This window comes from Bos grunniens, chromosome 4 (assembly GCF_055505025.1).
Source record: "Bos grunniens cultivar Pamir isolate PY7600 chromosome 4, Bosgru_T2T1.0, whole genome shotgun sequence".
Lineage (NCBI taxonomy): Eukaryota > Metazoa > Chordata > Mammalia > Artiodactyla > Bovidae > Bos > Bos grunniens.
In genome coordinates, this window is record NC_141168.1 from 33743733 (window position 1) to 33769280 (window position 25548).

The 25548-nt window shown below is 39.6% G+C and overlaps 1 protein-coding gene across 5 annotated transcripts in view; it reads right to left on the reverse strand.

The window, feature by feature from the left end:
• Positions 1–259: 259 nt before the first annotated feature.
• The window catches only part of PTPRZ1 (protein tyrosine phosphatase receptor type Z1), a 208563-nt gene continuing 183274 nt past the window's right edge, over positions 260–25548 (reverse strand). For all 5 annotated transcript variants that reach the window (XM_086395877.1, XM_086395876.1, XM_086395874.1 and 2 more), the window contains 14 exons: positions 25327–25423; positions 21343–21425; positions 19649–19783; positions 18695–18829; positions 17191–17354; positions 15495–15630; positions 13522–13668; positions 9486–9579; positions 9106–9179; positions 6173–6301; positions 5581–5727; positions 3671–3813; positions 2785–2920; positions 260–1225 (listed from right to left, as the gene is read on the reverse strand). In XM_086395877.1, the coding sequence (XP_086252003.1) occupies positions 1085–1225; positions 2785–2920; positions 3671–3813; positions 5581–5727; positions 6173–6301; positions 9106–9179; positions 9486–9579; positions 13522–13668; positions 15495–15630; positions 17191–17354; positions 18695–18829; positions 19649–19783; positions 21343–21425; positions 25327–25423 (1761 nt within the window). In that variant the 3' untranslated portion in view covers positions 260–1084. The remainder of the gene's footprint in view (positions 1226–2784; positions 2921–3670; positions 3814–5580; positions 5728–6172; positions 6302–9105; positions 9180–9485; positions 9580–13521; positions 13669–15494; positions 15631–17190; positions 17355–18694; positions 18830–19648; positions 19784–21342; positions 21426–25326; positions 25424–25548) is intronic.

Sequence of the window (25548 nt, forward strand, 5' to 3'; positions counted from 1 at the left end):
TCACAAAGAGTCAGACACGACTGAGTGAATAACAAGAACCAAATAATTTAATAGGGGTAATTGTGCTGTGTTAATACACACTGCTCTGCTGTCCTCAGATGTTCAATTCTGTTTCCTGTGGGCCTTACTGCACAGTTTGGGAATCAACTCTACACACTGTCCCATCCCATCAACCTTTTTTTATGTCCATCATTTCAGAGGGAACATATCCATAATTTTCTTCTACATGTGCCTCAGTACTCCACAAGCAAACACAAACTGATGGTGATATTTATATTTATTTTTGCAATGTCTTGGATAAAAACCATTTAAACAATGTCAGGTAAGGTGTTATTCTCATAAAAACATCTTCCTTCAAAACAAATGTATTTTTATTTTCCATAAAAGTTAAAATTACATGCTAAAACAGTTAATCACAACACAAAACAATATCAAGAAGACTCACAGAGTAAGACCAGATAATGAGCTGCATCATTAAACTAAATAATTACACAGAACTAGAAAACTGACTCAGTAGTAAAATATAAAAATCTACAATTATAAATATAAATTTGGTCCATGGAGACACTAGAGCAGTATTTACAGTAAGTATTAGATTATTTCTACATTAGGTGAATACTGCAGTTGTAAAATGTTGAATATCATAGGGAGCAGGGTGTTTTATTTACAGTATACTATATTAAAAGTTATATTTCTAGCAAACCTGATGATTGCTACAAATACAGCTAAAAATTTGACACTAAAAACAAACATGTTTTTTGTTTGGGATTCTAGTTGGGAATTCCTAGTATCTGTAAATTGAAATTTTCTGTTAAAATCAATATGAAAAAAAGATACCACAATTTCATTCTTAGAAATACTGTAAATTTCAATCATTTTAGTTTAAACACAATAAGTGAATTACAAGAAGGTTTGCAAAAAAGGCACACATTGTTAATGATGTAAATTTGGCAGCAGAATCCTATGTCATGGTAGTAACTGTCAGGTGATGTGAAGTAAACAGATAACAGAATTGATTTTCCAGTCAAATTTTAGAAAGAGGAAAGCAAGGCTCACATGTGGGCTCTTCTCACCCCTTTCCATGTCAAACTAAAGACTCTAAACTCTCGGCTATATTTCCATCAGCCAATGCTGCGCCATTACTGTCCAGAGAGGTGGATGGGTTCTCTTCCTGCCTTGTGCTCACAAGGCTGAGGACGGCTTTGTAGAGAAACTGATACTGCTCCTGGAGAACAGAGGTGGTAGGAAACAGGAGACTCAGTGAAGACATATAATTTTAAAAAGAAGGCATGTTTGCAGTCATCCTTTGCCACTGTCCAAGGAAGGTCACTGTGTGAAGGGCTCTGTTATAATTGGCAGAGGTTGGCAGAGGTACACCATCCATATTAATGTCTCCTTCTGATTAAATTTTAAAGTAGCTCTACAATTAGCCAACGCTTACGGACCTAGAACATTGGCCCATATACATTTGCCAATGGTAAGCACTCCATTCCTACTCAAACGTCATGGAATCAATCATAAGGAGATGTGATAAGGTTCTAATACTGATTTATCAACTTGTGTGCAAGCCCTTTGGCACTCGACTCTTGTATCCCACTGAGTTATTCATTCTCCATTCTCCAGTTGTTACGAAACCTCAGGACTGCAGTGTCAGCACGGGAATTCAAGGCGAATGCAGGCCTTTCACAGGACCCACTGTTTACCCAGTATTCTTCACATTCTACCAGCACGGGTAGTCCTATGTCCTGCTTGGTGCAAAGGAGAGCATGTGTCCTGCTCTGGTTTCAGAGACACACAGAAGAATAAAGAGTTGCTATCTTTCAGACGCCAACCTGGGGATGGTGAGGTGGGGGCAAGGCAGTTGCAAAGGCTGTGAGCTAATGGCTGGCACCACAGTAGGAAACCATTGGCACCACATGTCTTAGTAAATGCATTTGTGAAACTTGGGTGTAGGTTTAGTCTCCAGAAAGCAATTTCAAATGACAAGCTTGGTACATACAACTCACCTTGCCTGAATGAGACTTTTAACAAGGGCTCCTCTGAAGTGTGTGTGCACAAGGCTTTCCCTGCTCTCTGACCAGCTGGTGTGGGCTGGAGCTTTGAAGATGGACCCTTTATAAGGCCCTTCCATATACAGACCAGAAAGTTAGAAGGGAGCCTATGATTTCTGCATTCACCTAAGCTTCTCCCACTAGGGTATGCACAAAGTTCCCTATTGTCTTTCTAGCCCTTGTTTCTAGTATAAAAGCTTCCAAATTATTCTCAGAGTTGAGACTTATCTTTCCAGATGTGTTATGCTTTTTCTTGATTGTATGAGTGTCTTTCTCTTTTTTAAAAGTACTCTTAGAATTAGCTACTTCTTAAGTTTAGAAAATGAATTTGGCTTGATAAAAAAGCAAACAACTGAATTCTATTTTCTGACTGCTCTTTGAGGCTATGCAGAACTTGAACGCTGGAATAAAATGTTTATTTTGCTGGATAAATCAGATTAGTTGGTGCTTCTACTACAGATATTTTTTCAGAATTATACTAAGTCTCACAAAAAAGGCACACAATGAAATTGAAAATTTTTGATCCATCAATTTTCTGGAAGATAAACTTTAAAAGTTTATTGTTTATAGTTCCAGTTCTATGGATTGCAAATGGATTATAATTCAGCTTGAAAACTTCATGTTAATGTTATCAATGTGTTCTTTTTGATACACAACAAAATGATTTTGGTAGCCCCTAGAAAGTAACAGGTGCTCTAACAGGAAAAGCTTGAGTCGCTGTCTTGTTACTTACAATGTCAGCAAAGACTCCTGGCCTCATCAAATTGATCATCTTGGCTACCTGGTACACATCCATGGAATTTTCTTTTTCAAGTTGGTGCATAAGGGTCGTCAGAGCACAGAAAGTTCCAGCGGTCACTCCTCCATGCCTGGAGGCAAATGGAAGGGACAAAGACTCCATTCAGATGCATCAAACATTCACATTTGGAACTCACAGAGCATGTGGCCTTGACAACTTGGCAGTAAGGACACTGAAATTTTTAATATATTGTCTCCTCACTTTATTGTCCATGGAACTATGCTTTAATCTGAAACACTGTGGAATGTTCACAATATTAGTAATGAGACACTTTATAGAAATTAAGTATTTGGTTATACATTTTGTTTTATTATACTATGGAATGGGTTGGCCATAAATCAAAATAATCTGACTGAGGTTAATCTAAGTATCATATATAATATGCACATGCATTTTGGTTTACAACAGAAACTTGGAAAGATCAATTGGATACAGATTTCTATTTCTGGTAAATAAAAATGATATCATGATATCAATTTTATTCCAATCCCATGAAGTCAGTGGCTGAGGAATGTCTCCCTGGTTAGAACGTGTAAAAATCCAGGTTCTAAAACACTGACTCATCACACAAAGTGTTCTCAGCATAGAATGCAAGAGCAAATGCCTATGACCCTGCACCCATCTTCTGCCTTCAGCAGGAGCTCTAAGTGGAAAAATACCCCAAACTATTCTGTGTTAATCATGTCCATGAGAAGCAATAATCTACCCTGGCTGAATAATTCACCATGGGTCCAAAATATTAGGTTAGTACAAAGATAACAGAAATATACACACACCCAGAGCATGTCAGGTGTGAAGAGGTTTAAGGTGTGGCACTTACTCATCATGAACAATCATGGGCCCATCCCTGGTGGCAGCTTCTTCTTTGATAATACTTATAAGTTCAAAAGTTTTACTAATGGGGCTGTCTGGATTTGGCCATTTGGGACACTGAAAGTGCCGCACTTCAAGTACATAATCATCCTACAAGAAGAGGTAAAATTAGTGTTTTAAAAAGTGTCATATTGGGAGGTGAGTAGATGAATTGAGGAAAATCAGTAACTACAGGAATGCAATAAAACCAAATCATATGCTGAATGCAGGAGTCGTTACAGCCCATTCATTGCATCATAATGCGACGAACTAGGGTTTTTGTTTTTTTTTTTAAACTAAACTCCTGACTATCTACAAGACACCAATTTGAATTCTTTGTCAATAATTATTTCTGTGAAAATCAGGAATTGCAGGAAGGTGATGAAACCAAGTCACACACGGAGTGTAGCAGTCGTTGTAGCCCATCCGTTATCATGAAGGGAGAAATCGCCATGACACCACATTTGCCGTGTACAGATGTGGCCTCTTTTGTATTCTAAAATAATCCTTGTTGGTGGACTTTATATTGCCAATCAAATCATGAACAGAGATGTGGCTGTGTCCATAAAATTAAACTTACAAAGAGAGATCTTCTGTTTTAAAATTTGCTTTAAAAATTGTGCAGACATTCCTTTACAAATTATGAATCATTATACTGTATACCTGTAACATATAATATTGTAAATCATCTGTATTTGAAGTAAAACAGAAAAAGACAGCACAGACTTCTTCAAATAGCAGCATTACTCAGGTTCAACTAAGGGAAGAATATGATTGCATGACACAGTGCGGGAAGTGCCGGCAAGGAGGGTGGAGACACGGGTCCCACTCTAGCCCCGGTTCGAATCCTTGCTTAAGTGACCAAACCAGGTTGCATGACTTTAACGCTCTTGAACTTCTGATCCTCAGTTTCCTAAAGTGGCTTATACATATACAGGAATCTGATTTATGACTGAACTGGTATTGTTGATCTATAAATGATGCTGGAACAATGGCTCTTCACATGAAACAATAAAACTGGACTCTTGACTCACAAAATATAATATGAAACATCAATTTCAGGCAGAACTATAAAACATTTAGAAAACAATGTATTTGCATCATCAATTTTATAAGTGTTGGTCAACCAAATAGTCTAGCAAATACTGAATCTTCTTATATATCCTATATGTTTTACCAGTTTCAGAATTAAAGTGAAACACTTAAACCATCTAAAATATGATTTAATTTTTTTCTGATTGAGCAAGTCCTCCGAATTTCACATACCTTACTCATCATTATTAGCATCTTTTAGTCTTTTACAGGAGCCATACAATAATTTATGAACTATGCTGTAATTACAGAAATAATTATTGACAAAGAATTCAAACTGTAGACAATCAAGAGTTTAGTAAAACAACCCTAATTCATTGCACTGCATGTTTTCAAAGCAGTTCTTCACTGAACAACCCCCTGTACATCAGTAGAGGACAGTAAACTTGTTTTTACTGGTAGGTAATATTTTTCCCATTTTATTTAGGAGAAGACAAGGTAAACACTGGCCTTAAAACATGAGAATTAGGATTAATAAAATTATTTGTTTTTACTCTGTTTAGTTTCAACTTAACTTCTATCAGCAACTGCTTTGGAGTAAAGAGAAATTTTTGACTTCCTGTGTGTGTAGAAATCAAGGATGGTGGAGTTTAGTGATGGCTAATTGTTTAATGATTCTATAAGATTTAAAAAAATGAAAATAACATGTAAGGTAAAATTTATTATTTGGGTAATTTGCCTCAATTTATAAGAAATCAGATTCCTTCTTTTAATTTCTAGGAGAGATCTTTAAACTGGCATACATTTAAAAAGATGAAAAGTTTATCATTTAAACTATGTCCATACCTGTGTAGCTTCTAGGATAAAATCTTGCATTATAAGTTTTTCCTCGTTAGACAGACATTTGTGTTCTTCAGCCATAAGAGTGACCTTAAAACTCTCACAATTTATAGGCTCATCTTTATTTGGCCAGTAAACAAATTCATCTTCTGCCTGGAGGATTAAAAGACAAAGACGATTCTAGATTTAATAAAATGTCTAAGTCAGACTGTGAAACAAAGTTAACAGGTTGCTGTAGAAAATTCAACTCAAATTTTTCTTTGAATCTCAAAATTTACTCTTAAAATATCCTAACAAGTTTTATTTAAAAAATGCAAGTAGAAGTATATGGACTGACTTCATTCATGATTGCAATTCTAATTCCCTAAGCAGCGTAATAAATACTTAAGTTAATTTCAACCTACTTTTATTTAAAACTGTCATTCAACAATTTCAGACCTGAGATATTGCATTCAAACCAGATCCAATAATAGACAAGGTGCAACTTCAATATTAGTTCGTTAGTTGAAAAAACTACTTTGTGTACTGGACTTTTGAGTAGTTGTGCCTTGTTACCTACCCTAAAAAGAAAGTGCCAAAAGTGGCCGGAAGGGCTTACCATGTTCTGACCATCTGGAAGCATAACAACCAGCTGGGCGTTATGGTCCCATATCATCCTCCAGAAATCCTGGATGGTGTGGAGAAGGGGATGCTGGGTGATGATGAATTCATTGCTCTGATAATAGCCCTACATAATCAAAGAGAGGATAGAAAGAGCCTTGGCATATGACTGTCAATATTTAAGACAGTTATAGGTTAATGGTCATGTTAGTCTTTTTATTTTTAGATTGTGTCTGTAAATAATAATGTGATTATTATAGCCAATGTTATGGACCCATCCTATATGTCAGGTACAGTGTTAAGCATTTTCCTTCTTTATTCCTCACAGCAGTACTATGAGAAAGGGAATGTGAGCTTCACTTCATACGTAATTAAACTGAAGCTGAAGAAGTTATCACCTTAAGTTATCACAAGTTATCACTTCTAGGAGGAGACTTAACGAAATGGCTTGTGGACTATGTCTCCCACACTAGATAGAAAAGAAATCTAGAAATTCTGCATTTCTTAAACTTCTTAAGTCCCAATGGCAGTGCCAAATTTCACACCCACTGGCAATAGGATACTTTATGTCTTGACTGCCTCTACCGGAGAGGAACTAGGGGTGTGAGTGAGTGAGTGAAGTCGCTCAGTCGTGTCTGACTCTTTGCGACCCCATGGACTGTAGCATACAAGGCTCCTCCGTCCATGGGATTTTCCAGGCAAGGGTACTGGAGTGGGGTGCCATTTCATTCTCCAGGAACTAGGGGTGCCACCTTGCAAATGTTGCTACAGAAACCTGAAAGCTGGTGCCATTGAATTAATCATGATTTCCATGCTGCTGCTTACCAAAACCATGGCTCCTTCTGCAATGGAATCTCTTAGATCCCATTCCTAGCTCCCATAGGCTCATTTGAAGTATGGAATGTTTTTTACTTTTTTTAAGCTTTATCTTCATTTATTCATCAAGTAGAATTCTACTCAATTTACTTTCTTTTGGTTACAATCTCATTTGATAAGCAGAAAACTTTTAAGTTCATATATTCAGATTTGAATGAGTAGGTTGTACATAATTAAATGTTTTTCTCCTTAATTGTAGATGCTTTGGGTAGGAAAAGATCTTTTAAAAAAATAATTTAATTTATTTCTGGTTCTGCTGGGTCTTTGCTGTTTTAAGGGCTTCGGTCTACCTGCAGTGAGCGGGGGCTCCTCTCTAGTTATGGTGCACGGGCTTCTCATTTCAGTGGCCACTCCTGTGGAACACGAGCTCTAGGGCTCGCGGGCTTCAGTAACTGTGGCACGTGGGCTCAGCTGTTTGGGGCTCCCAGGCTCTACAGCACACACTCAATAGCTGTGGCACATGGGCTTAGCTGCCCCTCAGCACATGGAATCTTCCCAGATCAGAGACTGAACCTGTGTCTCCTGCATTGTCAAGTGGATTCTTTACCACTGAGCCACCAGGGAAGCCCAGGAAAAGACCTTGAAAGGACTTCCAGTCTATCCTGCAACTTCAGTCAATATCCCGTATCATTCCAAGTAGATAAAAATTCATTCTATTTTGCAAATCTTCAGACGTACTGTGGCAAGCTTTGTAGGTAGCCAGCATTTAATTATTTTCTTGAAAAGAACAGCCTTTTATCTAACTAACACACAAAGCAATATTTACATTTGTTCCCAATCCATTCTCGATTTTTGGGTAAAGACATCTGCTTCGTATAGTATTAAGAAGCCCGTTTAAGTATGGCATGCTTTTAGATAACTCCTGCACCTCTTGCTTGGCAGTCAGATTCTTTACCACTGTGCCACCTGGGAAGCCCTAAAAATGAAAGTGTTAGTCACTCCGTCATGTCCAACTCTTTGTGACCCCAGGGACTGTAGCCCTCCAGACTCCTCTGTCCATGGAATTTTTTAGGCAAGAATACTGGAGTGGGTAGCCATTCCATTCTCCAAGGGATCTTCTGCTCCAGGGATTGAACCCATGTCTCCTGCATTGCAAGCAGACTCTTTACCATCTGAGCCACCAGGGAAGCCCTTTTAGATGCCACCGACATATATCTCCTTGTTTCCTGTATAGATATGCCTTGGTATTTTCTTTTCTAGTTAAATAGAATAGTGATTTGGGCATGGGAGTTAGGACCCTTTCATCTGAAGGCAAGCTCTGTGATGGACTGGCCTGAAATGGAAACGAAGGTCAAAAAACAGCTAAAGCACTCACTCCTCTCATAGTAGAGCTAAATGCAGACAGAAAGTATTGAATCTTTAGAAATCTAAGTCGCCAAATGAGCCCAGTTTGCAGGGTGAGAACTGTGCTGCAGACCTGGAGTGATGTCAGTGAGACTGGACTTGCTAATGCTGGTGTATCCTGGTTCTGCAGGAAATTTGCTTTGGTGAATGAAATGGAGCCACTTAGATAGGTAAGTGGTTTTGTATCTACTCATCATGTTGAAGCTGAAACTCCAATCCTTTGGCCACCTGATGCAAAGAACTGACTGATTTGAAAAGACCCTGATGCTGGGAAAGATTGAAGGCAGGTGGGGAGGGGGACAACCGGGGATGAAATGGTTGGATGGCATCACCGACTCGATGGACATGAGTTTGAGTGGACTCTGGGAGTTGGTGATGGACAGGGAGGCCTGGCATGCTGCAGTTCATGGGGTCGCAAAGAGTCAGACACGACTGAGCAACTGAACTGAACTGAACATCAGTTCTGAATGGTGAGTTTGGTTCCTGCATCTACTCAGTTGCATTGACCGAGGGTTTTCCAGTCCCAGCACACATGAAAACACCGAGGAATGCTGTGATTCCATTGTTGCTGTGGGCTGCGAACCTGCAGTCATCAGATTTGACTCGTGTCCACCCGTGGTATTTGCCAGTCACTGATTCAGGCAAACCACCCTGTTTTGGTTCTGGCAACATAAGCTTGCAGTCGGTCTTCCCAGTAGCTCTCTGACTTACCATGATGTAGGAGGCATTGATGTAGTCTGCGCCTTCTCCACTCAGGGATGAAATGCCAACTCTGGATCTTTCCACTGGGAACACAGAAGATTCATCATAAACAAGTAAGCTCTAGCACTATACCTCCTTTCCACCTCCTCAAATGGCAAAAAATAGCTGCATTTTGCAAGTTCAGTGTCTTTGACTTTTTAGCTAATTTTTCTATGTATTTTGCACTCAAAGTTTGAGTCCTTGTTAAGTTACATTATCTGACATAATTAAATGAGTATATTGCTTTTGTTCCAAGATGGAAAACTATTGTTAAATTACCTACAAGGTTTCTATTAATATTATTTTAAAAGTTGGTTTTCCTTTTTCTTCCAAAGTTCAACATAGCTTACCAGGGATGATGGAAGACGTTCTGTTCTTTTCTCTGTTGCATTGCTTTAGGGCTGTAGAATAGTCACTCTGCTGTATATTTGATTGACTCAAGAGCTGAGAAAGAATGTCAAGGAAAAATATAAATCATTTCGTTTAAGCCACTCAAATATTAAACCACACACACACACACACACACTCATACTCATATTTACACATGTGACTCAACAAAGATATTTAGCTCAGTCGTGCCTGACTCTTTGCGACCCCATGGACTGCAGCGCATCAGGCTCCTCTGTCCATGAGATTTTCCAGGCAAGGATACTGGAGTGGGTTGACATTTCCTTCTCCAGGGGATCTTCCCAACCCAGGGATCGAACCCAGGTCTCCTGCACTGAAGGCAGATTCTTTACCAACTGAGCTACAAGATATTGAACTTATTTTCCAAGAATTCCTTGAATTAAAGTTGTTTAGGGGACTCCCTGATACATTTATGTTTTATATTCTATTCCAGGAGGGATGGAAGAAGCAGGGAAAGCTTGATACCTAGTTTGACTTTGAGCATTGGGACCCTTCCTCTATGGTATGTACTCTCCATGTTCTCTATTTGAATCTCACACTGCAGCTGGAGATAAACTGCATTGTGTGTGTGTGTGTGTGTGTATACACACACATGTTGTTTAGTTGCTAAGTCGTGTCCAGCTCTTTGCGACCCCATGGACTGTAGCCTGCCAGGCTCCCTCTGTCCATTGGATTTTCCAGGTAAGAATACTAGAGTGGTTGCCATTTCCTTCTCCAAGGGATCTTCCCAACCCAGGGATAAAAACCACATCTCCTGCATTGGCAGACAGATTCTTTACCACTGAGTCACCAGGGAAGCCCTTATATATGCATATAGTTTTTTATTCATTATTTTGGGCTTCCCTAGTGTATTCGACTAAAGAGTCCACCTTCAATGTGAGAGAGAATGACAACCCACTCCAGGATTCTTACCTGGAGAATCCCCATGGACAGTGGGGCTACAGTCCATGGGGTCGCAGAGTCAGACATGACTGAGCAACTAAGCACAGCACATTCATTATTTTAATACTTCATCACATAAATAATCTACTTGCTATTTATCTATTCTGCAATTAGTGAATGTTCGCATTATTTTCAATGTTGCTATTTCAAACTTTGTAGCAATGAACAGCCCTTGTATATTTCTTAATATGCACATATGTGAGGGTTTCTATAAAGAATTTGCAGTCATTGGTGTTAAATTTTTGACAGGCTAACAGATGAAAAGTAGTATACTGTGGTTTTGATTAGCATTTTCTTAATTATAGTGCAATGGTGAATTTTAGTTATTTCTTCTTTGATGATTGCCTTTTCATATTTATATTTCATTTTCATTAATTTGCCGGGGGTTTGATGTCTTAAATGTAAATCTAGTCTACTAAGAAAGTTGCAAATGTCTTTGTTCTCTTTATCAAATAGACATTTATAACTGAATTACTGTTTTTCCTTAAGATTTTTGTAAATTATATTTTTATTTAAGAAGTTCTTCTCTACCTTCATGTCCTCAAAATACATTTTCCAATATTTTCTTACAGTAGTTATAAAACTATTTCCATTTTAAGCATTTAATCCATCTTGAATAATTTCAGTGTTTGAGGTGCGGTAGATACGTAATTATACTTGTTTCCACATGGAAACTGTCCCAGAATCATTTACTGATACTTACAGTCCATTCACCAATTTTTAACGTCATATCTATCACATAACAATTTCCACATGCACATTGTTCCTCTGGCTGATTTGTCTGTTTTTCAACATTGTCATTCCATAAAAGGTCTTTCACATATAGTTCAATAAATTTCTATTCCTTATTGTTCAGTATTGCTTTGAATATTTTTGGTTCTTTACTTTTCAATGTAGATTTCAAAATCAGTATCAAACACAAAAGCCTGGCATGAGGTACATTTGTGATAGATATTTTTTGGATACATAGACATGCAATTTCATTTTAAGAATATTTTTCATTGGATAAACCTGAATAATACCTGTTTTTTATAGGACAGTGTACACACACACACACACACACACAAGCACACACCCCTAAATTTCCCTAGTTAGGATGCTAACAGGAAACAGTCAAATGTCTCTCTTTTTAAAATGGATTCTGTTTCATAATTGATATTTTCATTCTGATCCTGAATTACCCAGTATAAGTGATATAAATTCTTTTAGGTAATTGTGTAAGGGGTAAATCATATTTAAGTGAAAATTATGTTGGAAATGGCTAATACATATGTATTTTTTAACTTAGAGAAAAGCCATCTTAGCAACATCCTGTTAATGCTTTATATTTCTTTCTTATCTGTTTCTGGAAGCTGGACTGTGCACTTTTCTTCCTTGAATTGTTTCTTAACTACTCAGATAAGTTTAGCTGAATAAACATGTATGTCTCCCTCTCTTCAGGTTTTAAGTTCAGGTTCTAAACCTAACCTGTCCCTTACTCCTCCCAGAGCCCAAAAGATGCTGAATGAGAAGGCAGAAAGTCAGGGAATTCGTAATGACTATATCTTCTATGTTGTAAGCTGGAGAAAAGAAAGAGAAAGAACTTCAATCTCAAGGTTTGTTAACTCTCCTGGGTTTTTCCAGGGCTTCCTGAATTCTTCCAAGATACTCCTTCAGAAACTGGCCCTGCTTCTCTAGCAACCCAGGGAAGTAAGAGGTTGGTATAGGAATAAAAACTAAGATCATGGCGCTGGTCCCATCACTTCATGGAAAATAGATGGGGAAACAATGGAAACAGTAACAGACTTTATTTTCTTGGGCTCCAATATCACTGCAGGTATGAAATTAAAAGATGCTTACTCCTTGGAAGAAAAGCTATGACAAATCTAGACAATATATTAAAAGGCAGAGGCACCACTTTGCAGACAATGATTTGATTAGTCAAAGCTATGGTTTTTCCAAAAGTCATGTATGAATGTGAGAGTTGGACCATAAGGAAGACTGAGCGCCAAAGAAGTGATGCTTTCGAACTGTGGTGGTAGAGGAGACTTTTGAGAGTCCCTTGGGCAGCAAGGAGATCAAAACAGTCAACCCTAAAGGAAATCAACCCTGAATATTCATTGGAAGGACTGATGCTGAAGCTGAAACTCCAATCCTTTGGCCACCTGAAGTGAAAAGCTAACTCATTTGAAAAGACCCTGATGCTGGGAAAGATTGAAGGCAAGAGGAGAAGGGGATGACAGAGAATGAGATAGTTGATGGCATCACCGACTCAATGGACATGAGTTTGAGCAAACTTTGGGAGACAGTAAAGGATAGGGAAGCTTGGCATGCTGCAGTCCATGGGGTCGCAAAGAGTCAGACATGACTGAGTGACTGAACAACAACAGGAATAATAGACAACAAAACAACATAGCCTTCGTTCCTTTGGAAAGCCACAATTCTTCTGATCTCCCTATCTCCACCAGCAGGTCTGATAACAACTGCTTTCTGAATTCTTCGCTCACTGGTTTCTGGAAGTCAGACAGCTAAGTTAAGTTGTGGGAGGTAGAATGTTGAACAAAGCATGCTCCCCTTGTGTAGCTGACTGCCTTGTGACAGGGTGGGAGGCAGAAACTGGGGTTGAAGAAGCTATTCTTAAGGGGTGGCCTATTCTAGTCCAAGGCTTCAAGTGAGACAGGTTCTTCCAGGGAGCAGCACAGACAGGCGGAGCCGCAGCACTCGTGGTTAAGTGGTCTGGTTTTCTTAAAGTGAGAAAAGCACTTAGACTGTCTGTGTTAGAAGTTCTGCCTGTTCCTCCTGCTCTGCTCTGCGCCCTCTGTTTCCTGGACCACGCCTGCATTTCTAGGGTTTCTGGGAACTTAACCTCTTGCGACTCTAAGGTTCTCATTGAAATTCACCAAGTGGCTTTGTGGCCGGTTGTAAAGAACACAGTGTAGCCACTGGACCAACAGAGTACCGAGCCTGTCCACACCGCCTTGTCCACTCAAATGAGGAGATGCGGGAACATGCCAACCCATGGTGACACCCGAGAGAGGGACTCTGAAGAGAACTCACCTTGAATTGTTTCTCTAGCTTTGTTTTGCCAGTTGGTCCAGGAATGAGGAGCCCGTTAACATAGGCATGGATGTGGCTGTCTGGGACCTCAGTTTCTTTACTGAGTATGGCCTCGACCAGCGCGTCATGAATGAAGACATACTGTTCCTGGCAAAACAATGACAAACAGGAACATCACTATAGGCTCTCCCTACACGTGAAAAGTTCTTGGAAGTGTTAGTCATTCAGTTGTGTTTGACTCTTCGCAACCCCATGGACTGTAGACTACCAGCCTTTGCTGTCCATGGGATTCTCCAAGCAAGAATGCTGGAGTGGGTAACCATTCCCTTCTCCAGGAGATCTTCCTGACCCGGGGATCGAGCCCAATCTCCTGTACTGCAGGCAGATTCTTTATCATCTGAGCCACCAGTGTCTCAGCACAAAACTAGCATTTTCCTGGAACTTCCCTGGTGTCCCAGACCCACTGGGGTCTGCACTCCCAATGCAGAGGGCCTGGGTTCAATCCTTGATCAGGGAACTAGATCCCACGTGTGGCAGCTAAGAGTTTGAGGGCCGTAACTGAGATACCCCGTGCCACAATTAAAACCCAGTGCATAAAAAGCAAATTAAATTTTTTTTTGGAAGTAGTATCTTTCATTGACAGACAAAAGAGTTTTACAAAATGGAAGGGAGAACTCACAGAGGTTGCTTACTAGTCCTGGCAGGAAGTCAGATGGAGGAAAAGGAGTAATACAGAAAGAACACAACTGTTTCCACTCTCATCTCTTTATTTCACGTGCATTGACATTTAGAGAAGGAGACCACTGCAAGATTTTGGGAGGCAAAGCAACGTCTTCTCTGGCCATCCTTCATAACTGAGACCCTCTTCCACATTTTGCACTGACCTCTATTTCTGATGGGTCTTTCCCTTCTGTCCATTCCCGTTCTCCTTTTAGCCAGTCAAATGTAATTCGGCAGAATCATTATACATTTTTAAGTTATCTTCTATTTCATGGATGGGACTCTTCCCTGGTCTTATCTAACTAGAATGTCATCTCCTTGATGGATTGAAGTTTGATTGGTTTCAAAGCCATTCAGTCATAGGTTTCTTATTGTTTTCAAGCTGCCATCCATAGTTTTCAATTTAAATCCATTTTTATTTAGAAATAGTGGAAATAAAATACAAGCATGGAGACTTTGTCCTGTGTCACATATGGGCAAATGAAATGGGCTTAAAAAAGAATTTAATTTGAGCATGCATGCGTGCTAAGTTGCTTCAGTTGTATCTGACTCTTTGCAACCCTCCAGACTATACCCCACCTGGCTCCTCCGTCCATGGGATTCTCCAGGCAAGAATACCAGAGTGAGTTGCTATTTCCTCCTCCAGGGGATCTTCCCAACCCAGGGATCAGACCTGACTCTCTTATGTCTCCTGCATTAAAGCCCTAATTTGAGCATAATTCATATTATTTAAATAGGAGAATGAATCTATTTGCTCACTACACACAGGAAAAAGATATACTGAAACCCTAAACTCCTAGTACCTCAGAATGTGACCTTATTTGTAAACAGGATGATGCAGATGTCATTAGTTAAATGAGGTAGGCTGACATCCTTATAAGAAAGGGGAAATTTGGACACAGACACAGGGGGAAGACAGCCGTGTGAAGATACAGGCAGAGATTGGAGTTACGCTGCTAAATCCAGGGAAATATGAGACTATCAGAAACTTGAAGAGACATGGAAGGATCCTTCCCTAGAGGACGTGGAGGGAGCATGGCCCTGCTGCCCACACCTTGATTTTGGACTTCTATCCTCCAGAACTAGGAGATGATACATTTCTGCTGTTTTAAGCCACCCAGTTCATAGCACTTTATCAAGGGGTGCCCCATGGGACTAACGAATCTGGTAATACAAACTCTGGCCTATCCAGCATTTAGGGACATTTCCAATCCTTAGATAAATTATAAATTAAATTATCCTCCTTATCATACCTCAGTTTGCACCAAGTAATTTCTTTGTGAACGAATGTGTTTTAAAAAGCCAAATACGTTGACGGTTCCTTCATGTTGAATCTGCTGCAGCATGCTGTCTAGCACAATGTATGTGCCCGTTCTTCCAACTCCAGCGCTGAGGAGCACACAAAGAAAGAGCTGGTTCAACGTCAAGGATAAAGTACATTTGCCGATCGGTCACAACTGGCTGTCTTGTAAATTAATTTCCTTTTCCAAGCCACTTAGTAGGTAATTTAGCAGTCCCCAAAGTAAGCAGCTTAAGAGTTAAGCAGAATGCTTCAAATAACAAAGTTTTTCTCTTTTCTTTTTTGCCGACAGGTCAAACTCCAAAGCAATCTGATCATTTCTGTTGGAGACTTTTTATGTTCAATAATTACAGTTATTATTCAGCTTATATGATACAATGAAAATATTATGTATCAGAGCCTAGCAAACAGACATTTAATTTGAGAAAAAAGAAAACATCAGCTTCTCCAAACTCTGAAAAGACAAGGTCTCCAGGTCGGTACTGTCAGGTAAACAGGTTTGTAAAGGTTTCTGCATTAATGGGAAGAAAGCGTTTGTGAAGGCTTTCAGCTGAAAATATCATTTCCCTGAGATGGTGAGGAATAAAGCATAACTTCAGTCATTTCTAAAGGGCCATTATCTACCGACTTCTTCAAAGCCTCTAGCAGAGGGACAGAATTCAGAGACACAGATTCCTTTCAAACGCTCTGACGAGTAGGAAGTACTAGAGTGAAGAATTAGCAGCTGCTCTCAAAATGCTCTGGGCCTCCTCCATTCACCAGGAAACAATCTCTGACCTTCAGAGCTATTTTTCTTGCATCTTCCTGTTTCCCTCAACTTCCAGGCTCAGATAAAAAACCTGAAGATAGATCTCTCAAACTTTGTCTGAGCCTAACTCCGGAAACAGGTAATCAGAATGTGTGAGATACACTGCATATCAAAGGAAAACACTTGTTTCTGTAAAAATACAGATGCTGCTTTGACAAAAGTGCTCCATGTAGAAACGAATTAGATTTTTGTGGTTAGCACTCAGTAAACATTAACTGCTATTTTTGTTTTAATTGAAAGATATTAAATTAAATCCTCTAATCCATTTTTCTCTTTCTTTGAAATATCATTATTTCTATTAATCCATCCTGTCTTGGAAGTACCTGGGCTTTCAATAGGCTCAGGGTATTCAGAGTATTAGAAAGAACTCAGGAATATGAGTTTTGACCCCAAACTGTTTAAAAACAAATTAAAAGTATTTTGCTGAATTCCTCACATTTTGTGGGCTTTGATTTTTCTAATATAAACCTGGCTTATGAAGTCTACAATAGACTATTAACTCCCAGGAACATGGGTTGCATCTCAAGGATTTTTATCTCACACTATATTGTAATAAATGTTTGTTTAATTACAAGACATTGTTCTGTCTGCTTCACACCTTTCATAAGTTGAAATCCAATTAAACAATCAAATAGAATAATATACATCATAGAAATAACTGGTGCTTTGAAATATTCAGGAATCCAATTCTGAGTCTGGCATACTCACTTCCTAGGGACCAATATTTCATGCCCCTCCCTTTGTGAAATCATTTCCATTTTGGCAAAACCTTTGTTCCACTGATTCCCTTTTTATTAGCATAAGCAATTCTATGCGTTTACAATCCGGCGCTGAAACTCACCTGCAGTGGACAACAACAGGCCCTACTGCGTGGCGCTTGGCATGCGAGGCCTTTCTCACAAAGGTTAGCACTGGCAGCGAGTACTCAGGCACTCCCATGTCAGGCCACTGAGTGTAGTGGTACTGGGTAACCACGCGCCCACTGGGTCTTCCTTTCTGGGAACCCTAAAAGAGACCAGACAGCTAATCAGCTAGTTACAGGAACATACACAAATGGGGTCCTTAAACATCAACTTAGGATTCAGAGCTTGATGCTGGTGGTTCATGCTGCTGCTGCTGCTGCTGCTAAGTCGCGTCTTAGTCACGACTCTGTGCGACCCCATAGACGGCAGCCCAACAGGCTCCTCTGTCCCTGGAATTCTCCAGGCAAGAATACTGGAGTGGGTTGCCATTTCCTTCTCCAATGCATGAAAGTGAAAAGTGAAAGTGAAGTCGCTCAGTCGTGTCTGACTCTTAGCAACCCCATGGACTGTAGCCTACCAGGCTCCTCCGTCCATGGGATTCTCCAGGCAAGAGTACTGGAGTGGATTGCCATTGCCTTCTCTGGCTGGTGGTTCATAACAAAGCTCAAAAAAGTACATCGTCATTTGTGATGGTTAATTTCTCATATCAACTTGGTTAGGCAATGGTGGTCACTAGCTTGGTCAAACCAGTCACACCAAATGTTACCATCAGGTATTTTTTTAAGATATGATTGACATCTGAACCAGTAAGAGTTCCAGTAAAGTGGGTGAGGCTCGGAAGTATCAGTTAAAGAACTCGAGAGCAAAGACTGAGGTTTCCTGAAAAAGAAGGTATTCTCAAGACTGCAATGTAGAAATCTTGCCTGAATTTCTAGCCTGGAATAAATTCTTAAAAAAAAAAACAAACCTCTCTGTCTAAATACATATATATTTATATAAACATACATATGTTTTTCTAAGGAACCCTGACTTATAACTTGCTCTTTTTCTTTTCCTCCTCCTTCTCAGTTTCCACTATTTTAGTTGGATGTGCAGTTATCAAATGGCACAAGAACTGTTGTTCATGTTTCACTGAAACTATTGGCACTACAAAGAATGTGGTGCCAAAGCCACATCTGGGATTAAGAGGTTTGGAAGACATCTTTGGGATGGAGCTGTAGCTGTGATAAGAACAGTTTTCTTTTCTTTTTTGACTGTGCTGGGTCTTCTTGGTGGTGCACGGGCTTCTCATTGCGGTGGCTTCTCTTGAGGAGCATGCACCCCAGGCTCATGGGCTCAGTAGCTGAGTATGTGAGCTTAGTTGCCCCACGACATGTAGGATCTCAGTTCCCTGGCCAGGGTTCCTACCCACATCTGTTGTATTAGAAGATGGATTCTTAACCACTGGACCACCAGGGAAGTCCCAATTAAGAACTCTCAGTGCCTTTAGTTACGTGTATTTTTACTCTATTTTGGTTATACCACTTGTTCCCTTTAAACAAGATGGTATGATGGACCAAGATGTGTAATTCAATTGATGGTATCCATCATGTGTGGACTCACCTTTTTGATCTTTGTGTTTCTTAGAGTAAAATTCCTCACAGTGTAATAAGCAAGCACTTGAATACTCTTTTGAGTGACCAGAAAGTTCCCATACTCTTCACTCCCATCCACAGGCCAGTACTGGTCACACTTTCTCTGTGAAAGAGAAAGGAAAAATGCTATTTTCATATTTCAAATGCTTAGTCTAAGTTACCCCTGAAATCAGTAAAGATCTGATACCATGACACCCTTATTCTTCTAAACAATTTCTTTCCTTTCTCAGTGACTGTGAGTTAGTTGTAGAGAAGAGAAAGGAGAGAGCTATGGGGCTGAAAGACCTGAGATGATGGATCCAAACTCCTCCTCCTTTAGGATGAGAAAAGTGAGGCCAGATGTCCTGAGTCACTGTGAAGCCAGGACTAGAATCCGGCTCCTGTGAATTAAAATCTACTTCACTCTGCATAGCTTTTCAATGAACCTTATTTGCTTTTTCTCATGGAATGAAGAATGCATTTATATAACCCATAGCTTAATATATAATGAAGATTTTGACCTCTGTTTCCCTTTTATTTATTTATTTTAAATGTATTTATTCTTCATTGGAGGATAACTGTTTTAAAATATTTTTGTTGGTTTCTGCCATGCATCAATGTGAATCAGCCATAGGCATACACATGTCCCCTCCCTTTTGAACCTCCCTCCCACCTCCCACCCCATCCCACCCTCCTAGGTAATCACAGACCACCCGGTTGACCTCCCTGCATCATACAGCAAATTCCCACTGGCTGTCAATTTTACATATGGTAATGTATATGTTTCAATGCTACCATTTCTCTTTAGCTGTTTTATCTACTAGAAAGAAATCCTGATGAGCTTTCCTAACTTTTGCTGCTTCCTAACGCTGACTCTATCACAAGCAACTTAAAGCACTTCCAATCGCTCTCTTGGAGAGGGAATAAGAGATAACCTACATACCCTTCCTTTCTCCACAAGGTTCGTTATCATGACAATAACTTCCACATTATGCTCCCATATCATTCTCCAGAAATCTTCGGCCGTGGATTTCAGTGGGCCTTGGGCAGCAATGTAAGCTTTTGGTCTGTTGTAGCCCTGAAGAGACAAATGACAAATATTTCTCACTAACACATTTGTATGCCATTTTTACCTGTTCAGTTTCTAAGATCAGCACAGTTTTGCTATCAAAGAAAACCATTAAAAAATACTTTAAAGCCAGAAAAAATGTACTAGCACAGCAAAGACAACAATTCTTCTTTAACTATGATATATATATATATATATAGTCTTTGCATTGACACAACCATTGTTCTCTGCACCTCCAGTCTTAGTGCATTTAATCCAAGTCTGTTAACTGTGCTTAATACCTGGTCCTTAATTGTGCAGCTTTGAAATGTGTTTGAGGCATTAGGGCTCAGTTGTCTGTAATCAGGAAACCTTTGGTGTTTTCTCCTTATGGTAGACCTGAGCAATGCTAATCATTCACAGCTATCTTCACTTATTACCTGCTGTTGGCCAAGTTTACAAACATTAACCCTAACCCATAATTTACATGCAAAATGGAAGAATCATTCTTAATTTGGGGATAAGCAAGCTGAAGCTCAAAAGAGTTAAGTGGCTTTCCAAGCTTTCAGTTAGCCAATGGCAGAGTTGCAATTCAGAGCCAGTTCCAACTCCAAAGCCCATATTCAGTCTGACGTACACACTCACAGACATGGAAGCCTGAAGTGACTGCCTAAAACAAACCCACTGGATACTTATATTTGGTGCTCACTTCTTTGAATTAGGGAGCTTCCCTGGGGGGTCAGATGGTAAAAGGGTCTGCTTGCAACTCAGAAGACCCAGGTTTGATCCCTGGGTAGGAAAGATTCCCTTGAAAAGGAAACGGCAACCCACTCCAGTACTCTTGTCTGGAAAATTCCATGGATGGAGGGGCCTCATAGGCTATAGCTCATGGGGTCACAAAGAGTCGGAACGGACTGAGCAACTTCACTTTCACTTTCTTTCTTTGAATTAACTGCTCTTTCTTTGAATTAACTATTTCTTTCTTTGAATTAACCTGAAGGCAGCTAGACTGTAAGGTCAGTGTCAGGAAAATAACCGAGTTCCATTGGCATTCAACTGACCACCGGGAAACAGCAGGAAGTGAGTCAGTGGTCTACAGCCCCTGGAGATGGCCAGTAAGTTTCACAAAGCTGGGTATCCTGATACACGCCCAAGGTTATAAAGGCTGGTTACTGGTATAGTAATCACATGTTTGCCTTTTAGCCAATTCTTCTGTGGGAACTTTGCAGTCAAAACTTATTGATTATCTGCTATCTACATAATTTTTCACTAGGAACTATGGGATGGAAATGCCAAACAAGCATTGATCCTACACCTTTTAATTTAAGGAGTTACAAACTTATCAGAATACATACATCCTACCTTGCATGTACATTCTCAGCCCAAATTCCCTCTCTCACCTAGGAAATAAACCAGAGCTTGAGTGCCATTCAATCTGAAAACCTTTAGCCATGGGATCTCTTACTCCTGATTTGTATTTTTTATCTTTCACATAATATATGTTAAGCACTATTATGTGTACAATACTCTGGTATAATATATTCACAATCTAATATGATTTTCATAAATTTTATTTTAAATATGCTTACATCAACATAATTGGCATTGATGTAATCAGTCAGTTTGCCATCCTTCTCAGCAAGTTGTGCGAGTTTAACTCTACTATGATCATCTGTAATACAAAAAGAAAATATTTCATTACATCATGAACTGCTTTTCAGCATAAAGGTCATTTACATTTACATGATCATTTATCAAATACAATTAAAACCAGTGCAAATATCATTTACTTTAGTTGGCTTCTGGAAGATACAAAGATGACAAAAATATAGATAAATATAGATGACAACAAAAACCATTTCTTTCAGGAAGGTTTCCAATACAGAAGGTGGGAATGGACATATACACAAAGAAGAATGTTTGGGTGTCAAGAGAGAAGTGCAGAGTCCTAGGGGAACACTGGTTTGGGATGAAAATAAACCTTTTCATAGAGGTTGACTCCTAAAGTTGGCATTTTAGATGGGCTTCTAAAGGTAGATACTGGGGCTGTGAACACTGCAGAGCCAGTGAAGGGGAGAGAACAAGCTAAGGAAGGATGGTAGCATGCATGCTTTGAAAAGGAGGCTGACAGAGTAAAAGAAAGTAGAGAAGGAAGCAGGAGGGCTCCAGGGAGTTTCTGTGATTAGTTACAGCAGGCAGCTCTTTCAAGGGAAGACCTCAAAGAGGAACTACTGCAAAGGGAGGCAGGAGAACAACTGGCCAAGAATGACGGGCATGGATCCTGCACTGTCAGTGAAGACGGCATGAAGACCATGGTAACTTGTACATAGTTCAGTCACTCAGTCGTGTCTGACTCTTTGCCACCCCATGCACTGCACCACGCCAGGCCTCTCTGTCTACCACCAACTCCCGGAGATTACTCAAACTCATGTCCATTGAGTCCGTGATGCCATCCAACCATCTCATCCTCTGTCGTCCCCTTCTCCTCCTGACCTCAATCTTTCCCAGCATCAGGGTCTTTTCCAATGAGTCAGCTCTTTGCATCAGGTGACCAAAGTACTGGAGTTTCAGCTTCAACATCAGTCCTTCCAATGAACACCCAGGACTGAACTCCTTTAGGATGGACTGATGGGATCTCCTTGCACTCCAAGGGACTCTCAAGAGTCTTCTCCAACACCACAGTTCAAAAACATCAATTCTTCAGTGCTCAGCTTTCTTCACAGTCCAACTCTCACATCCATACACGACCACTGGAAAAACAATAGCCTTGACTAGACGGACCTTTGTTGGCAAAGAAATGTCTCTGCTTTTGAATATGCTATCTAGGTTGGTCATAACTTTCCTTCCAAGGAGTAAGTGTCTTTTAATTTCATGGCTACAATCACCATCTGCAGTGATTTTGGAGCCCCCGAAAATAAAGTCAGCCACTGTTTCCCCATCTATTTCCCATGAAGTGATGGGACCAGATGCCATGATCTTCGTTTTCTGAATGTTGAGCTTTATGTCAACTTTTTCACTCCCCTCTTTCACTTTCATCAAGAGGCTCTTAGTTCTTCTTCACTTTCTGCCATAAGGGTGGTGTCATCTGCATATCTGAGGTTATTGATATTTCTCCCGGCAATCTTGATTTCAGCTTGTGCTTCCTCTAGCCCAGCATTTCTCATAGTTATATATAGTGCATGGTCATAATTAAATGTGTTGAAATGAGGAGTTCTGGAATAACTTCAGTTCTACAGAGAAACTATGTTTGGAGGAACTGCTTAATAAGAAAGCAAAGCATCACTAGAAGGACACTTGGTGGTTTCCCTGGGCAGATTAGTTTTTTCAAGGATGAAGAAATGAATACAGAACAAATGAGATATTCTGGAATAGTAATACTTTGGTGATATTGGCAGCTCACAAAGATGTAGGAAATGTACACAGAAATAGATGTGTGGCCATGGAAAGATGGCTTCAATGCCACGCTGACCTATTTTTGTATTTTGGTGCTGAAGGGTCTTACTGGGTAAACTTTCTGTTTTTTTTCTTCATCTGTAAAGTAGAAATGTTATTACCTATCTTGCCAGGTTCTTTCAGGGATGAAATGAAATAACAGATTTATTTAATTCACTTAAAATATTTTTTAAATTAATTTTTTTCTTTTTTTAAATATAAATTTATTTATTTTAATTGGAGGTTAATTACTTTACAATATTGTATTGGTTTTGCCATACACTGACATGAATCCGCCACGGGTATACACGTGTTCCCCATCCTGAACCCCCCTCCCACCTCCCTCCCCATACCATCCCTCTGGGTCATCCCAGTGCACCAGCCCCAAGCATCCTGTATAATGCATAGAACCTGGACTGGTGATTCGTTTCATATATGATATTATACATGTTTCAATGCCATTCTCCCAAATCATCCCGCCCTCTCCTTCTCCCACAGAGTCCAAAAGACTGTTCTGTACATCTGTGTCTCTTTTGCTGTCTCGCATACAGGGTTATCGTTACCATCTTTCTAAATTCCATATATATGCGTTAGTATACTGTATTGGTGTTTTTCTTTCTGGCTTACTTCACTCTGTATAATAGGCTCCAGTTTCACCCACCTCATTAGAACTGATTCAAATATATTCTTTTTAATGGCTGAGTAATACTCCATTGTGTATATGTACCACAGCTTTCTTATCCATTCATCTGCTGATGGACATCTAGGTTGCTTCCTAAAATTAATTTTTATTGGAGTATGATTTATTGGAGTTGATTTACAGTGTTTTGTTAGTTTCTGCTATATAGCAAAGTGAGTCAGTTGAAATAACAGATTTACAGTGCCAGGCATATAGTAGGTGTTCAACAAATGTTAATCTCCATCCCCTTCTTAATTACTGGTAGGGATTTTCTATTTGGGCTTCCCTGGGGCTCAGTGGTAAAGAATCTGCCTGCAATGAAGAAGTCATGGGTTCTATCCCTGGGTTGAGAAGATCCCCTGGAGGAGGGTATGGCAACCCACTCCAGTATTCTTGCCTGGAGAATCCCATGGACACAGGAGCCTGGTGGATGAAAGTCCATAGGGTCACAAAGCATTGAACACAAGTGAAGCAACTTAGCATGCACCCATGCATTTTCTATTTAGCTTGCAGAGGGAATGGTCTAACAACCACTTCACTCTAAGAAGCAACTGAATACAGCTGAGCTTTTACATGTAGTAAGACAGTTGCTTCCACTGAGGAGGCCAAACATGAAGCAGAATCTTCTATCAAAATTGAAAAATTGGTGTAAACCTTGTAGGGAAAAAAAGCAACATCTATGCAAACTACTTAGCAGTGTGATCATAAAAGTTTCTATTCCAGAAACTAGGATGGAACCAGAATTTAAACAACCATGCTGTAACACCATGTTCACACAAATCTAGGAAGACTTACTGAATATGTAAGAAAGGAAGTAAGTTGAAGTTTTGGGGAAGAATGAAGATGGATTTCAAGAGATGAGGGGGATGTAAAGGAAAATAAAAGGGAACAGATGTAAATAAGACATGCTGTAAGAAGATGGAAGAAACATGATAATTGCATAGGAAAATAAATAGGTATACTTGCCCTAAAGAAAAGAGCCAGACACCTATTCAGGGAGGAGAAAAAGACAATAAAAGGAGAGAAGAAATAAAAAGAAAGAATCCAACTAACCTTTTATCAGCCCCCAGGGAGAATGGCAAGAGAGGAACAGAAATGTTAGGGAAAAAGAGTCTAAAGAAAATCCCTTTTGGTTAGTAAATTCACATAAAGGGGATCTCAAGTGAAAATAGAACTACGAATACAAACAATGACAGAAAACATAAGAAAAAATTTACAGGCTATGAGGTCTGAAGAAAGGACTGGATTAAAACATGAGTTTATTTTGTTCAAAAGAAACAGATGTCATTAATTGCATTTAAGCTGGAGTAGTTAAACAATATGTATTATCTAACACAAGTCTCATGTCCTGATACAAAGGTCCTGAAACAGATTCACTGAGGTTCACTGTCAGAGAACTTCAGGACACTGAATTAAAAGCACTGCAATGATAAAGTCAGAGTTGAGTGAAGGATATACTTACAGGCAACAATATTTATGTATCGGTTCTTGTGCTTATTGTCGGGGTGATTGGAGCTGTCTGCTGTGATACCTAAATCAACAGTACAGCTCTGCACCTCCTGTAAAGAAATTGCATGGGTAACATTTTAATACACATCCTTTCAAACAAAGTGCCTTAAAATACACTAAGGAAGACAACAAACAAAACAATCTATCAAAAAAAATTTTTACATGTTATATCAAC